This window comes from Malaya genurostris, chromosome 2, assembly GCF_030247185.1.
Source record: "Malaya genurostris strain Urasoe2022 chromosome 2, Malgen_1.1, whole genome shotgun sequence".
NCBI classification, from domain to species: Eukaryota; Metazoa; Arthropoda; class Insecta; order Diptera; family Culicidae; genus Malaya; species Malaya genurostris.
In genome coordinates this window covers 225,577,599-225,594,442 of record NC_080571.1, presented here as the reverse complement: position 1 = coordinate 225,594,442, position 16,844 = coordinate 225,577,599, and the positions used below count along the sequence as shown (strand labels likewise).

The 16,844-nt window shown below is 36.0% G+C and overlaps 1 protein-coding gene across 1 annotated transcript in view; it reads left to right on the top strand.

Moving 5' to 3' along the window:
* LOC131427818 (galactosylgalactosylxylosylprotein 3-beta-glucuronosyltransferase S) overlaps positions 1-14,173 on the top strand; it is a 34,463-nt gene extending 20,290 nt beyond the window's left edge. Inside the window, exons 2-5 of the mRNA XM_058591348.1 lie at positions 7,759-8,046; positions 8,114-8,376; positions 8,446-8,800; positions 12,928-14,173. Of these exons, the coding sequence (XP_058447331.1) occupies positions 7,759-8,046; positions 8,114-8,376; positions 8,446-8,800; positions 12,928-12,989 (968 nt within the window). The 3' untranslated portion in view covers positions 12,990-14,173. The remainder of the gene's footprint in view (positions 1-7,758; positions 8,047-8,113; positions 8,377-8,445; positions 8,801-12,927) is intronic.
* Positions 14,174-16,844: the final 2,671 nt, after the last annotated feature.

The following is a 16,844-nucleotide window of genomic DNA, read 5'->3' as shown; positions in this document are numbered from 1 at the left end:
AAAGAATCGAAATTTCAAAATCTGAAAAAAGTTTTCAGGTAAAAAAAGGTTTGCAGATTAACTACGAAATTTGATAATTTACAGACATATTTGCAGATTTGGCATCTCTGCATGTCACTGACAATTCTTCATGATTTGTCGAAAAAAATGGGGTATCGGTAACCGAAATCGCTAGACATTTTCAAAATTACGAAAAATAATTTTGGTTGTGAAAATTTGGATAGCATCCGGTAATAAATCACGAAGTAGATCGATTTCACCTTATAAATATTCGATCCACTCACCTTTTCGAATGATGCTTTTCAATATATGATACTATAGGAAAAATCAGAGAAAACTTTTGTGTTGATTTTCACGCAATTAAAATTTATTTTGAGCGCAGCAAAAAGTTCAAGCATCTGTTTGCTTTGGTATTCGGCACTAAAAGGACGGGCTGCTATTGCATACACATGACATTTGTTGGAATGACGCTATCTGCTTTCTGTCAAAAGTTATGGTGGGGTGCCGGTTACCGAACACTGCCGGCAACCGAACATCATCCCCTAATTTGTTTATTTTCTCAATGACCTATACATATTACGTTAAAAAAAATTCATATTATTGAGAGCAACATGTCTGTATTAAACTTGATAAAGTTCTCATTTCAAAAAACTACAATATATTCACAAAACTACATACAACTGAGATAATTTGTTTCGATATTATTCTATTTGAAATTTACCATGTCGGGTCACCTCTAATTTCGTAAAGTGGTTGTACCCTCGACGTTTTATACAATTATAAGATATTTGGCATCAATGTTTTTGTCTGTTTGGTGATTTTTGGTGATCGTAAATTTTCAAACTTTGACCGCAGTGCCTACTCATGTCCGATTTAGCTCAAATTTTGCTTAGCTACTTTTGTTTTGTGCACTACCGCTTTACGAGATTGGAGACGAGTCTACCGTAGTAAATTTCAAATAGAATATAATCGAGATAAATTTCTTCAGTTCTATAAATATATTGTAGCTGTTTGAAATAAGAACTTTTACTAGTTTAATACAGATGTGCCGCTCTCAATAGCATGAGAATTTTGATAACGTAATATTACAGTTCGATTAAAAATCTGATAACTTATCATCAGTGTCAGGATGCTTTACAATAGAATAAAAATGTATGTTATCGCGACAAATTTTAAGTTTCTCAATAATATTAGCGATGCATAGGTCATTTTACAGTACTTGCTCCAACATTTTCAGTTGTACAAAAATAACCAATGACTAAATCCAACTCACTATTAACCTATTATGAGACATCAATCTAGACAATCCAAAAAAATTATTGATAACAAAATTAGCTAAATTGGTTCAGTAAGATACAGCCATTTGAATGTACCGTTCCGACTGTTTTTTTGAGGGAGTTGGTGGTTATTGTAAGGAAAATGACTTTTAAAATGATTAATGATTCTCGAGCTATCGATGTTTCAATTACATAAACCAACCCAGACAAGTTTACGCCAAAAACCTTATCGAGTAAATATTGAAATTGATTGATAACACAAAATCTGAGGTGGCTACCGTACTCACATGAGTTGATGCGTGATTACAACCAATTGAAGTGAGCTTGAGTCTGTCGGTAATAAACTTAATTGAGCTGTTATATGTGTTATCACCGCTGCAAATATTTGATTGTTTACCTATTGGGTCACATAAGTACACAAATCACGGTGGGAAAACCGATAGAAGTACTTTTGTAAAACGGCATGTACTTATTACTTCTGGTGGTGAGTATCAAAAGCTGAGTTCGTAAATGGTAATGTAGGTATTATTGGATCTGAAAAGAGAATAGAGTTTTATTCTATGTGGATATCAAACCTGTATAGTATTTTCATTGCGACCTAAGTGCAAATGGCAGATTCTCTTCGTTAACTTTCTCTTTTAATTGTTATGGAATATTTCTGTATTTCTTCAGTACAGATAAAAAAATAATAGTTTTAGTTATTATTCTCTGCACATATTTAGAGAGAGGGACTGCTAGGAGAACCGTAATAATCGAAAGAGAAAGTAAACGAAGGAAATCCGTCATTTGCACTTAGGCCGTATTGAGACTGAGAGTTCTATACAGAAATTAACTGTTTTGACGATGATTGAATTTTAGATGTTATTTAGATGTAACTCGTAGTAAGCGTTAAAGTGGGCCCCTTTCCTTTCAAAACTTTTAAAATGAAGAAATAATTTGGGTTTAGCCTATTTTGTGCTTAGAGGCACATAACCGAATTAGTATTTCTTTACGTTTCGCCTTCGACTCGTCAGTGCATAACAGTGTACGTTGAACTGTTTAGTCACGTAGCAGACCGCTAAATAAACTCTAGTTGAGTTGTAACTTTATTTGATAGCACTGAAGTAATCAAAGAGAACCTCCTATTAACTTTTAGGCGCATTTGAAATGTTCACGTCGATTTGTGCTTCACGAAGACTCTAATGCTAACATATCTCACTCAACTCAGGAACTTTCCCGGATATTTGGAAAACATCATATATTTTTTCTGTTTTCAAGAAGGGAAATAAAGCTGATGTATTTAATTAGCGTGGCAGAGCCGCACTATTCGCTGTGTCTAAGTTACTTGAGGATATAGTTGTAGATTTCACCAAGCATCACTGCAATAACTACATCTCGGAAACACAACACGGGTTTATGCCAAAACGATCAACTACAACGAACTTATTGTCTTATACATCTTTTATAATTCAATCCCTACAAGTACGCGTTCAGGTTGATGCTATCTATACGGATTTCTCCGCAGCCTTCGACAAGATAAACCACCAAATTGCAGTTGCTAAACTCGAAAAACTTGGATTCAGAGGATCTTTACTCAACTGGCTTCAATCATATCTTATTGGTCGGGAAATGTTAGTGAAAATAAACACTACAACACCGTTTACCGCACTACAAACACCGTTTACCGCAGATTCTGCAGTCCCTCAAGGCAGTAACTAGGAACCATTTTTATTCTTGTTCTACCTCAATGATCTCAACTTTCTATTGAAATGCCACAAACTATCTTTCGCAGATGATTTTAAGCTATATCATATAATAAGATGGCCCGACGACACCATATTTTTACAGTCATTATTCGTGAACTGGTGCAATGACAATAGAATGGTTTTAAATGTCTCGAAATGTTCCGTTTTGTCGTTTACTCTCAAACACTCGCTAATTAGTTACGATTATAACATTTCGCAGAATGTACTGAAACGAGAGTCTACCATTAAAGATTAAGGTATCGTTCTTGATAGCAAGTTGTATTTCAAAAGTCATAATGATTATGTGATCTCTAAGGCCTACAAGCTTTTAGGTATCGTCTTACTAAGAGCTTTGTCAGTGTATATTGTCTTAAAGCATTATATTGTGCTCTAGTCCGCTCGACGCTTGAATATTCAGCTGTTGTCTGGTAATCAAATCGACATAGAGCGGATCGAAGCTATTCAACATGATTTTGTTAGATTTACCCTACCATGGAAAGTTCCTACTAATCTTCCTAGTTACATAGATCGTGGATTTGCTCGTCGGATTTGCTTCAATCACGTATCGAGTATCCCAAATTCCTGCAGTTGATTAATCTCGACATTCATCGACACAATCTACGTTTCCACCCCTTTTCGAGATTATCCATTGCAAGAACAAATTATGGTTATAATTAACCGTTCTCCAGTATGTGCTGAACATTCATAAAACTGTTCCAATGTCTTTGACTTACATTTATCTCGAAATATGATTAAACGATTGTTTCATAATCACTTGTCTTGTCAGATTAGGATTTGTCTGAAACCGTTGATGTTTTATTTTTTGTTCAACCCCCAAACCGTCTCTCTATCATCTTCATTTGAAACTAACTAGATTCGTTCACCTAAATTAATCCGATTGTCCTTTCCTCTTTTTTTTGTCATCCACCATCCATTTTTTTTTTATCACTAATTAGATCTTCATGCTGATTCTAAACGTTCGTTTACGATCGTTAAGCCTAAATGTATATGTTGGATCATTGTAATCTGTTGATACAAATGATGAGGAGGTTTTATGCCTGTTGGAGAGAGAGATTGCCAAATTTCGGGCTTTACTACCTATAAATAAATATTGTACCATATGTGAATTATTGCTTATACTCGTTTACTTTACTTCGTATAAAACGTCAAAGTTACAGACTTAAACACGGATTTCGAAATGCTTTTTGCAGCCTTGAACGTTGTTTGTTGAAATCATGCAGAAACAGAACACCAAAAATATTTTTTGCAGCCGAACTTGTATTCTTCTACATTTCATGCATTGGCATTTCCATTTTCTCCACCTCAATCTCTGGTGTACATAACTCCAGACAATAACAAGATTGAATGCTACGTAAGCGTTCTGAGGCAGCAAAGATTATCATGCGTCTTAATATTAATACTTTTTTTTATTGTTCGTATTACGGTATGTTGCCATTACCAGAGCTACGAGATTTAGTTAGTAAACGAAACACCACGTTACGGCTTCAGTAGTCCGCTCCGTTTCATACCCTGTTTTAAGCCGCCCCTAAGGAGTGTATCGAAAATAAGCTATCCACAAATTTTTCTTTCAAATTATGATAAAAAACGATATTCTGTTCAAACTAAAAATTGATCCTTTATTTTACGAGGTTAAACTTGAGCATAATGAAAATCGGATGAAATTTAGGTTATTTCTTCACGAATTTTCCAGCTTTTGATCGAACGCTCTTCATCAAGTTCCGGTCAAATGTTGCATCGCATTTTTTGGACGCTTGAGCCCAAATTTTGCTTACCAGTTTTCTTAAAGACCCTCTTCACGATTGCCCAGTAACGTTCGATGGGTCGAAGCTGAGGGCAATTTGGTGGATTGATATTTTTCTCAACGAAATTTGCTGCTGCTTATTTAACGACAGCAATCTCTTCTGGAGACACTCAGATCGATAGATTTCTGCATTTATAGTTCCGGTAGTGTAAAAAATGGTTGAATTCAAACCACAGGAACATATTGCTTGCCATACCAGTACCTTTTCGACCGAATTTCTCCACTTGAATCGACTCCCCGGTTTTTGAATCCTCCTTTACATAAGTCTAATCGTCCATCAAAACGCATGCATCCGGACACTGCAAAAGACGCGAATACAATTTCTGGGCCCTTGTTGCTGCTCGCTTCTTCTGTTCTACACTTTGTTTCGAGATTTTCTGCTTCTTGTAGGTCTTCAGGTGATTCCGCCTCTTGATACGCTGGATCATTCCGACACTCGTTCCTGCTTTTTTGGCCAAATCACGTATTGACATTGATTTGTTATTTATGATTAGAGATACCACTTTCTGGTCCAGTTTCGGGTTGGAATTACCGGGTGTTCTGCCTCTTCCTGGTAGCCTATCCAAAGAATAGTGTTCCCTAAACTTATTAATGATGGTTTTAACACTGGCATGATGAATTCCAAACCGCTTCGCCAATTTTCTCATAGTAATACCCTTCTCACTTACCCATGTGTCCAGAACCTTAATTTGCACTTCCTTTTCAATACGCGACATTTTGAAAACGCAGAATTTCAACCGCACAAACAATAAAACGAAAGCTGATAGCCAAACGCACAGCATGCTGTGATCTGAGCATAAAAAACCATCACAAATACATGCGTACCACACAAATGTATGTGGATAGCTTATTTTCGATACACTCCTTATGCCTCGAATATTCCGCAATGTTGGTGATGACTACACCGTTTACAATAGGGTGTCCCAGTAAACTTAAGCACAATTAACAAATAACAATACCTACGAGCTTAGGTGCTGAATAAATCGAGATCCGTTCAATTGTTCGTCAAAGTGAGGACTTTTGATTTTACACTGTCCATTAGTTTCTGCACAGAATCCGCCATCTTGATATATTCCTGCAAATATACTTTTATGGGTATGACCTGGGGGACAGTTCGAAGGATTTGTCTTTTTAGGTACGAATTCGATTCCGGTGGCTTTGTACCAGGGTATCGTGTTCTTCGCGTAATGCACAGTTGCCAAATTCAACCAACACAGTACTGGATTATGTTTTCACATCATAAGGAGTAGGCACCAATGCAAGCACTCCGAAACGTAAACATCCACTGTCATAGCATCTGTTATCACAAATGAATTCGAAAGCATTCAACACTAATAAATTGCTCTTTTACCGATTTTGTAAAAATCGACTTATCGGCATCTGCAATCATTTGTCCAGAAATTTTCCATTTGTCGTGTGGATTCTAATCACCTAATTTATCGTATAACATACCAGCAGAGTTCGCTTTCATATCTCATCCAAGTCAGTCGATGAAACAAAACCGCTTACGTTCGGGACGGAAGAAACCAAGTACAGTATTGAGTAGTGAACAATAGAACGATCTCGAAATGAGTGAACCAAACGAACAAAAGCTACCGCCGCTACGAAAGAATACAATTATTGTTAACTTCAGGCAGTGCAAATTTCGACCTTCGATACCAGAACTTGAAGGTTTGCTTAAATAGCAAATGCATCTTGACATTAAACGTGTTCATTTACTTCAATGCAATAAGAAAAATAGTGTTGTTTACATGCAGTTTTATAAAAAGTTTGATGCAATTCAATTCGCAAAAGACAATAACAATGTGCACTATGTGGAGCACGAAAACATTAAGTACAACGTTCCAGTATATATGGAAGATAGTGCTATAGAAGTGCGTGTACATGATCTTCCCTCAAGCGTCATCAATCCTTATATTCGCAAAACTATATCCCAATACGGAGAGATCCTCTCTATCGAAAAAGAAAAGTGGAAGAACTTTTTCCCCGGTATTCTAAATGGCTTACGTTTGTTACGCATGCGCTTGAAGAGGCCTATACCTTCTTATGTGACTTTCGGTTAGGATACAAGAATCCCGTGCAAATCACTTGTTACCTATGACAATCAGATGGTCACAATATTGCCAAAAAGCTGTTCACTACGGTAAGCCATGTAAAAAACAGAACTAGGAGTATCCCCTATAGAACAAAGTACACCAGCTGCAGTTAACAACTTACCCTCCAGTCTCGTCCCTGCGGAAGCTTTTATTACATAGTTGTACTCGCATGTTATTTTTGTAATCTGTTTTCCATGTCATTTTTCCAATCAAATTTAAAACTAGTTCAAGGCGACGGCTCTACATCTTAAGATGTAGCTTGTTTTCACTTCTTTTCGGTTTTTTGGAAGTCCACAGTTCATTTCGTGTCTTGGCTCGATCGACGGTGTTCTTGGAGGTTCACAGCTTTTCGGTCACATCTCGTACCGAAGTACCCTTTTTACGGATGATAGCTTGCACGATTTTCTGGCTCAGGTTTTGGCGCACAGGGCCGGTTTTACTTGCAGACGTTTCCTTGTTCAGAAAGATAAATTCCTCATCACACTTCCGAATCGTGTTAAAAACTGCTCCGATGCTCACATCATTCATTTTCGACAACTAACTCAGTGAAACGTTGGGAAGATTTGTGCTTGATCTCCTCACAGATTGAAATGTAAACATTAACATACATTAATCATCAGCTACTGAAACGTCATTCGAAAATAGATGCATAAAAATCGATGCATATTTATTCCTTGTGGAATAGAATGTACAATTTCCTGCTTAGAGGTGAAGCAACTACCAGGTTTTGGTTCCGGCTTCCATGCCGAAAACTATGGAAAATAGAGGATATCAGTACCTGAATGATAATTCGCTTAACCATTAATTACTATCACTATTCTCTTTTCTACGTTTCTCAGACGATACAAACAAGGAATACTCAATGGTTCCCGAGAATGACACCATGCTAGTGTGCTTCGAAAGCTTTGCAGATACCCGAAAACGGATATTCTACGGCACAGAAAGTGACAATGCTGTGGATCCGGCAACTATCTACTTCGTTACACCGACATATCCTCGGCGAGAGCAGTTCGCAGAAATAACACGACTCGGCCAAACACTAATGCATGTTCCTCATCTGCACTGGATTGTTGCCGATGACACGGACAGCTGCAACCAGTATCTTAACAATCTGCTGAAGAAGTTTGGTAGTTACAATGTTTTTAGGATTACATGTGGATTCAAATTATTGTAAAGTGTTAATCTCTCCAACAGGCATACCTTACACTCACATCGCCAGCCCAATGCCAGCATTTTATCGCACTAAAAAACTGGTCCCGAGAGGTGTTGCTAACCGACGCGCTGCGTTATCATGGATACGTAATAATAACAAGAAGAATGGGGTCTTGTATTTCGGCGACGATGATAACACATTCGATCTGAAGCTATTTAGCGAAATTCGAACCACTAAGAAAGTGTCGATGTTCCCGGTCGGACTAATTGGGGATTACGCAGTCAGTACACCAATTGTGACAAATGTGAGTATCAATAACTTCTTTGAAAGCTCCACTGTAAATTCCATGTGACATGTTAATCTGCTATTCCAGGGTAGGGTGCAGGGCTTTTTCGATTCATGGCCAGCGAAACGAAGGTGGCCTGTAGACATGGCCGGGTTTGCAGTAAATCTCGAATACATGGCTCTCAGTTCGAATGTGACGATGCCATACAAGGCAGGCTACGAAGAGGATGAGTTCCTCAAAAGCATCGGGCTCAAAATGCAGGATATCGAACCAAAAGCCAGCAACTGTACGGAAATTCTTGTATGGCACACACAAACCAAAAACAATAAACCGCCAAAGATACGCATCAGTAGTGGAGCGCTACAGAATGATAAGGGTAACTTAGGGGTACTACTGAAACAGCTTGAGACAATGGGCGTCAGCCATATCAGCCAGTCCGAAGGTAAGTAAAGATTTATGGTCGGAGCTAAAATCGTCATATCGATAAGTGTACTGTCATGATGCGCGAGTCTGTTTATGATGCATGCCCTGGTTATTTTTAATTGAATAAAGTACACGTGAGATTTGATACTACTACATTCAATGGGCAGATAAGGTTTCAGGTTCATAAATGTATTTCGGGCACAGTTCACTACGCGACCAATTACTTTGAAATTAATTATTCCATCTTGGTCAATTAACTTCAGAAAACATCGCACAACATTTAAGTCTATCGGAAGAGTACCTCTTGAATGTGGTACTTGAAGTTTGTAGAGAGTTTGTTCTGGAAATACCACTTGACTTGTTAATTAGCAACACGCTGCAATGCAAGATAATCATGTAGCACTTAATTTCAACTAGATTTTTTTTAATATAATCGATGAAAAATTGATTGGAATGCGGTAGTAATCAAAAACTGATAAGTCTCATGTTTTCGGATTAGTAACATCCTTGCTTTGTGATGAGTTTAAAAGGATTGAAAAGCAATTCCAGCAATTAGTAACAAATTGTCAAATTTCACATACTCTTCTTCTTCTTCTTCTTTTTTCTTTGTTCGATTGGAAAGATTACATTGAACATACATCCAGCGGTTTCGTTTGTAGTCACATGGACTTCACTGTTTTTGACTACCGATGGTATCTCGCGGCGTTGCACCGCTGAGCCACTTCAGCTCGACAAAACTTTCTTTCCTTCTCGCGAATTACTAGAATTTCTAATGCACTGTCCACGAATCAACGTTCTCACACGTTGAGAGCTCAACCGGAAGTGTTCCACATAATCTGTTCTTGCTGAAATTTTGTACACGTTTTAAGTATCACGATCCTTTTATTTTGCACGAATCTTGAGTCGCATTGGTGAATCAGGACTGATTTCGTAAAAGGGGCGGAACTGGAAATTGAATAAAATTGGTGTCCCAGAAAAGTTGTGGGAAATCAGCAGTACACTTTTAAAAAATATACAATGAAAAAAATTAAAGCCTTAAGACCGAAAAAATAAAATAAAAAAAAACGCATTTTTAATTTCCTTCGCAATAATTTTATTTCAAACTTTCCATTGAAACTAATATGTGATGTTAAATGGAATAGTGTCTGTTCAAAAAGGAAAAAGTTTTTGATGAAAAATGATCACTTAAACAATAGAATGCTAAAGTGAGTTTACAGCTTGAAATCAATAAGTTTGTTCATAGTGGCCGTTATCTCAGAAGCAACCGTTCTCCAGATTAGTAGACATGAAATTGACAGAGCTAGAGTTTTTGGTAAATTTTGCTGAAATAAGCCGAAAAAAATTAAACGAAGCATCTTTAATTCTTTGCCCATTGCCTATTATTGAAGCTCTGTTACTAGAACCTTTTATTTAAAACCTATTATTGTAGCCTAAACCTTGTTTTTTTTCTGTTTCGATTATAGCGGTTCTAACCTTAAGATCATTTGTCTCTTCGGGCCAGAAAAACTTTTTGACTGAATGTGTGGGGTCGGTATACGAAACAACAACAAATTGCACAATTCAACAAAAATCTAAGTACTTTGAATTTCATGTCTAAATATCTCGAGAACTGTTACTTCTATAAAAATGGTCACCATGAGAAAATTTATTACTCTTAAGCTATAAAAGCATGCACTACCCGTTCAAAAATAAACCATTTTTTGTGCCTGGGGCCTGGTTTATCGTTTTTATATATTTTATATTTCGTCTTCGACTCGTCAATGTAAAACAGTTTATGTTGAACTGCTGAATAGCATAACAGTTCTAAATAAAGTGGTATGCGCTGACGAGTGGAAGACGAAACATGAAGTATAGACCTATTTTAGCGTAGTTCAAACGCTATCATTCATCAAAACTTGATATTTTGCAAATATCATTGCTTTGTTACAGCTTATTTCTTTTTATTTGTGGAAAAGCTAAAAAAAATCAACGATTTGTGATAAGTTTAAAAAAAATTGTTTTTATTTAAAACCCCTTTTAAACTAGGTAGCAAAAGATTCGAAATACATAAAAAATGCGTATTTTTTTAACTTTATTTTTTCGATTAGTGTTCTAATTATTGAAAATTCATTCAACTTTTTTTTTCAGAGTAAACCGATTTTCTTGAAATTCATATGAAACTGTAGTCTGGCACTTTATGTCAATTAGAATTATGTAAAACAGTATTATATAAATGCCATCGTTAATGATTGTTCTAAAGACTGTCCCAAAAAGTATGGACGCACTTTGATTTCGCTGTAAATAATTCACAAGTGTTAGATATTCAAATTTTATTCGATATACTGATAATATTAGACTACAACAACAGAATATTATTCTCAACATTCGCTACTTAGCCATTGTAGAAGAGCTGGCGCACCTTCTTGCGAACGTTCCTCATTAAATTCCGTACAGACTTCTTGGCTACAAGTTTTGACACTTTTTTCCAATCTTTTTCGAACTGTTGAATGGTTTCGGCTGCCGAGACATGTTTCCTAAGATGTGCCTTCGTTAATGCCCAAAATTCCTCAATTGGTCGAAGTTGTGGGCAATTTGGTGGATTCATGTCTTTTTGGACGAAAGTGACGTTTTTGGTAGTATACCATTCTACCGTTGATTCGAGTAGTCGCAAGAAGCAAGATCTGGCCAGAAGACAACATGATCCTTGTGGCTTCGAATCATGGGTAGAAGTCGTTTTTGTAAACATTCCTTGATGCATATTTCGCTGTGAGTGATGATGAAGGGTTTCGAAATCTTACCGCAGCTACAAATTGCTTGTCAGACCATAGCTTTCTTACCAAATTTGTCTCGGACTGGTTTAACACTTGCCCTTCTCGCACCGTATAATATAGTGGTCCCGGCAAGGATTTGTAATCGAGTTTCACGTAGGTTTCGTCGTCCATGATTATGCAGTTCAAATTTCCAGCAAGAATCGTATTGTACAGCTTTCGAACCCTCGGCCTGATCTTATTCTTCTTATAGGTTCGAAGATTCAAACGTTCTTTAGCACGAAGAACATTTGACTTCGAAGTGCCCACTTTTTTGGCCACATCCCGAACTGAAACCTCCTTCTTTTGCTCGAACGCCTTCAGTATACGTTTATCCAACTGAGGGCTAGCATGACATTTTTTTCGACCCGTTTTCGGTTTATCCTCAAAGGAACTTCCTGGTTGCATTTCGCACGGCTTTTTCACTTAATCCTTCCATTTTTGCTATCTTTCTCAGTGACAGTCCGCGTTCTGTGCACCATTTGAACACAATTTTTCGACGTTGTTCTGCTGAAAGTCCACACATTTCGAAACAAACTGATGAAAACGAATAAACAACTTCACAAGTGTAAACAACAGGACGCAGCTGCCGACCACCCGTTGAAGACTAGATCTCCCAAAGCTCATATGATGTGAAAATAAAAAAAAAATCTAGTTTAAGTAGTTTAAACATATGCCCTCGGCATCTTATAGCTTAACGCAATGTGCCTTAAAATATGTTATTAAATTAAAAAAAACAGGACGCAGCCATAAAAATTGACAGATTTTGAACCATTGCGAAACGGCAGCGGTTTTTGGTTGCGTCCATACTTTCTGGGACAGTCTTTAGGTATTTCGCCATAATAGTAAAGAAAATACACATGTACTATTTCAATAATTGAAAGATTCTGAAATCTACTCTTTTTCTGGTGCTGCTTTGAAATTGAATATTGAATAAATGTAGTATAACGAAGGATATGGGAACCATCCAATACCACACTTGCAACTTACTTTTCTTTTGAAGAATGTATGTTTGTTTTTTGTATTCTGGAAAGAGACTCATTTCGTGTATTGTTTGTAGGCCTTCAGTGTATGTATCAGAATTAATGAACATGATATTAGAAGCAAGAGTTTCCCAAAAAGCATTTTTTGTGATGTCTTCCCTTTCACCGACTTTGAAATTTTTTTAAATCTTTTCATCAGGAAAATGATGAGAAGTCACGGCCAGGCACAACTTTCTAAATAACCAGGGGAACGTGCCACTTGAGTCACTGAGTCACACAAAAAAACTACTATTTTCTTTATTGATAAACTTAACAATGCTTAAAAGTCTCAAATTAAAATAAACTTCATAAAATTTAGCAATCCATTTTTGTTACAGGCACAGCTGCCCAGATCACAAAGGACGGTAAATCAAAATCACTACTATCATGGTTCAGTTAATTTATCTCGCCGAAACTGGCTGCTGGTAAGGATATTTTAGCAACGAGTTGCAATAATCTGGTACCGTAAGTTTCACTGACCTTTGCACGATCTGTATATATAATGTGAAAGATAACCGCTCCGAGCATGTTCAGAACCGGCCAGAGTACAGCGACACTCCTCATCAAACCGATTATTTTAGTATAGTTACATCATGTCGCACACAATCACAGCAACAGAAGTTTACCAATCATCGACAGGAAAGAGTGGTGGAAGATATCAAATAAAAAACGCACTTTTTTAAATTGACACACAAATTCGTTTGCGAAAATCTAAATGATAGATAAAAGACATTTTAATAATAAGCAAGGTCGGTAAATTGTATCATTATTGGATTGAAAGGTATTATGAATATACTCAAAAGCTTAATTGGATTTCTTAGGACCTGATTTCTAAAGCAGCAGCACAATTAATTTCAACTTAAATTAGATAGATCATAACTTTTGAGAGGTAATTCGACAAAGAAAAATAAGCCATGCAAATACATGTATAAAGAAAGGAAACGATTTGCTACTGGAAAATCTTCCACGTATAAGATTATAGTTTTCATTCAATTTGCTGTGATATTAGTTTAGATTCATCAGTACGTCCAATAAAATTTCGTTTTTTTTAATTGATAGAATCAATTAGTTTCGTTTAGTTTGATGTGGCGTTTTGGTGTGATCACTATATGATAGCAAGAAACAGTTTTCGTTCAAAAACACAATACTAAATCATCATAATGGTTACCTGAAACTGTCCCAACTACACTTCATCTTTGACAGTGACTGTAAAACTAGTAAGCATTTTAGTTGAACCTCTCGGTTGATAATTGTTCTGCCAGACACTATCAAATAAACTCCGGTCCTCGAACATTTAGACTGCTTTTGTGTGAATCATCAGAAATAGGGACAGAACGGTTTCTTTCCTAGGTGCCAATCAAGCAAGCAAAAAATTGATACGCTTTCTCTTGAATCTACCCTTTAGGTTTAATCTTCGCTGAAAGCAAGCATACTTTTTTACGCTTTGCTTATGGGACAATTCACTGAAAGTTCCAATGAATCTTTGATATTATTCGAAACAACTAAGTTTGTTTAAAACTACAATGATCTGTTCCATAGTATAGATACAATAAGACAAAACCAATAAAAATAAGCTAAATTGTACATGCAGTTTTATTTATTGTTCTGAAATTCCATCGATTGTATACAAACCTGCCTTTCTCATTAACATTTAACTTTAGAAATCGATGCAAGTTCCGATGGAGTTTTTGACAACAGAGCCGGAAACCGGAGATTATCACAGTCGTAAAAAAGTTTTTGCGGCAATCAAATAGACAGACCTTCAATTTGAAATAGTTATAAAATCTGATTTGAAAATTTCGTACTTATCTGTGTCGTAAATTTTATGACGATTAGACATTTTTACCAACATATACACCCTCATTCTTGTTTACGTCCGTATCGGCAGTACGACGAACGGGTACTTTCGAACGAATACGAATAAGCCATTCTTGTTTTCACTCAAATGAATTTGAACGCGACTCGTTTGCCACAAAAAATTCAAATATCAGTAAACTTCTTCAAATAAATGCTAAGCCTTGATGAAATCAGTCCAATTCTTGTGATTAACCATATTCTAAACGCTAAAATGTATGGCAGTTTAACTTCAAACGATACGTGTATTCGAACATCATTCGTACGAACGGAAAGTCCCATTCTCGTTTACGGACGAATAGACGAAATGACGTGGTTTCGATTCGTCAGTTTTATGTTGCGAGTCAATCGTTCGAACACATTGAAAAAAGTTTAACCGATTTCAAACAAATTTATTTTCGAGGCTAAAGGTGATTTGCAATCAAATCATAAATTTTTGTATTGCAGAAAACATTTAGAAAGCATAGCAGTATAGTAAAATGCTGTTTTTTTCTTTTATATGCGCGGTTCCAAGTTTTTACGCATCAAATTTTACATCCATTCGGTACTGGAAAATACGCCATGGGCAAATATGCTTTATTTTATATTAAATGCATGATTTTACCAATGTAATAAATATGAAGACTATCGAAAACATGACAAAATTGCAAGAAAAATGCAACATATTTTTCGCAGATAATACTGATCGGACTGCTTTTTTTACTTTGCACGAAGTTTAATTTGAAAATTTCATTTACCGAGTTGAATAAAATTGGTCCTGAGTGCGATATTTATTTATTATGTAGCATTCGTCACTTCCTTGATGCTTGGAATCTTCCTAAAAACAACTACCTGCGCAGCTGATCCTTCTTTTGCACACGTACACGTTCGAGTGAAAACAAGAATGGCTCGTTCGCATTCGTTCGAAAGCATGTATTCGTCGTATAGTCGATACGGACGTAAGCAAGCATGATGATACAAAGTCAGCGAAAAAAACAAGTCAAATAACAAATGATAGCAAAGATTTTTAATTACAACCAAAATCTGTACCAGAACTGATAGTTTAAAGTTGGATGGGCGTTGTTTTTATGCATGTGCGATGTTTAAAATAGTGATTGATTCGAACGTAAACGGGAATACGAATTTGATATACTTTCGAACGTATCGCATACGGCCGTAAACAAGAATGAGGGTGATAATAGGTTCAGCGAAAAAACTATTCCATTCAAATGTTGCTTATAGAGACGAAGATCCTGTTTGAATAAAAGCTGGCTGATTCACCTCTCATGTACTTTTTCGATTGAGCCAACTATACGAAAACCTGTGCCCCTGTTACTTCTGTAAATGCAATTCAAGTAAAATGGGGAGTAATATGTTTTGAATAGCATCATAAAACATTCTTGGTGATTGGATTTGTGATATTTTTGTTATTATCAATTTTAATAATTTGTAATCTCAACATGTATGTAGATATTATTGACTGTTTTATTCATAACATTACTACACAACCGGGCTGAAATTTCATATATACAGCTGCGAATAAAAATAATAAAACAAACTTCTCAACCTGCTCAAAGATTCCGAAGCACATTTTTTGTGGGTTTCTTACAATTTTTTCAGATTTTTCCAATCATCTTGGCGATTTGTTTTGTATGTTGAAGAAAAATTTGTTTTATTAGTGCCCAAAAGAAAAGACTGACGGAAAAATAGTTAAATTAATCAGAATTTAAACTAATGCTAAAGATGAATATGATGAATTGTTTTTTTTTGCAAAATTAAAATTGTTAAAACACATATATGTTGTAAGAATCGAATAAAAAAGAACAATTAATTTTACTTTTACGTGCTGTAATTAACTCGTCAGTGCATAACAGTTCATATTGAACTGATATGCCACTTAGCAGCTCCACATAAACCATTAAGCTGACGGAAAGTTAACGGTATATGCGATTCTCACAAACTAAGAAGAAAATGAAAAGTCTTTCTTTAAAAAGTACCCGAAAATCTTCCGGTTTCGATATTAAAGCGCGATAAGCGAAATATTTTTAATTTCATGAGTACTTTATCACATGTGATAGCGAAACGAGGTGCAAATTTTTATAAAACTCATTAGTAAATTCTTCTAGTTATATGGATATATAAACCTACTTTGAGACTACTAGTCCCCTACTAGGATTCGAAAGTACCGATAATAGTAAAGAAAAACTCCAAAAACGCAACTCATTTCGATTTCTCAGCAACGATTAAACCGGTTTTCAAATCTTGAATCAAATTAAAGCTTTCATTGTTTTAAAAAATACTGTTTTATTTCATCCAAACCCGACTTACAGTTCCTAAATTGTAGCGCTAAGAGTGTCAAAACTTTCAAATCATCGTACAAAATAACGATGCAAAACCGGTACGTGCTGGTACGGAAGAAGAA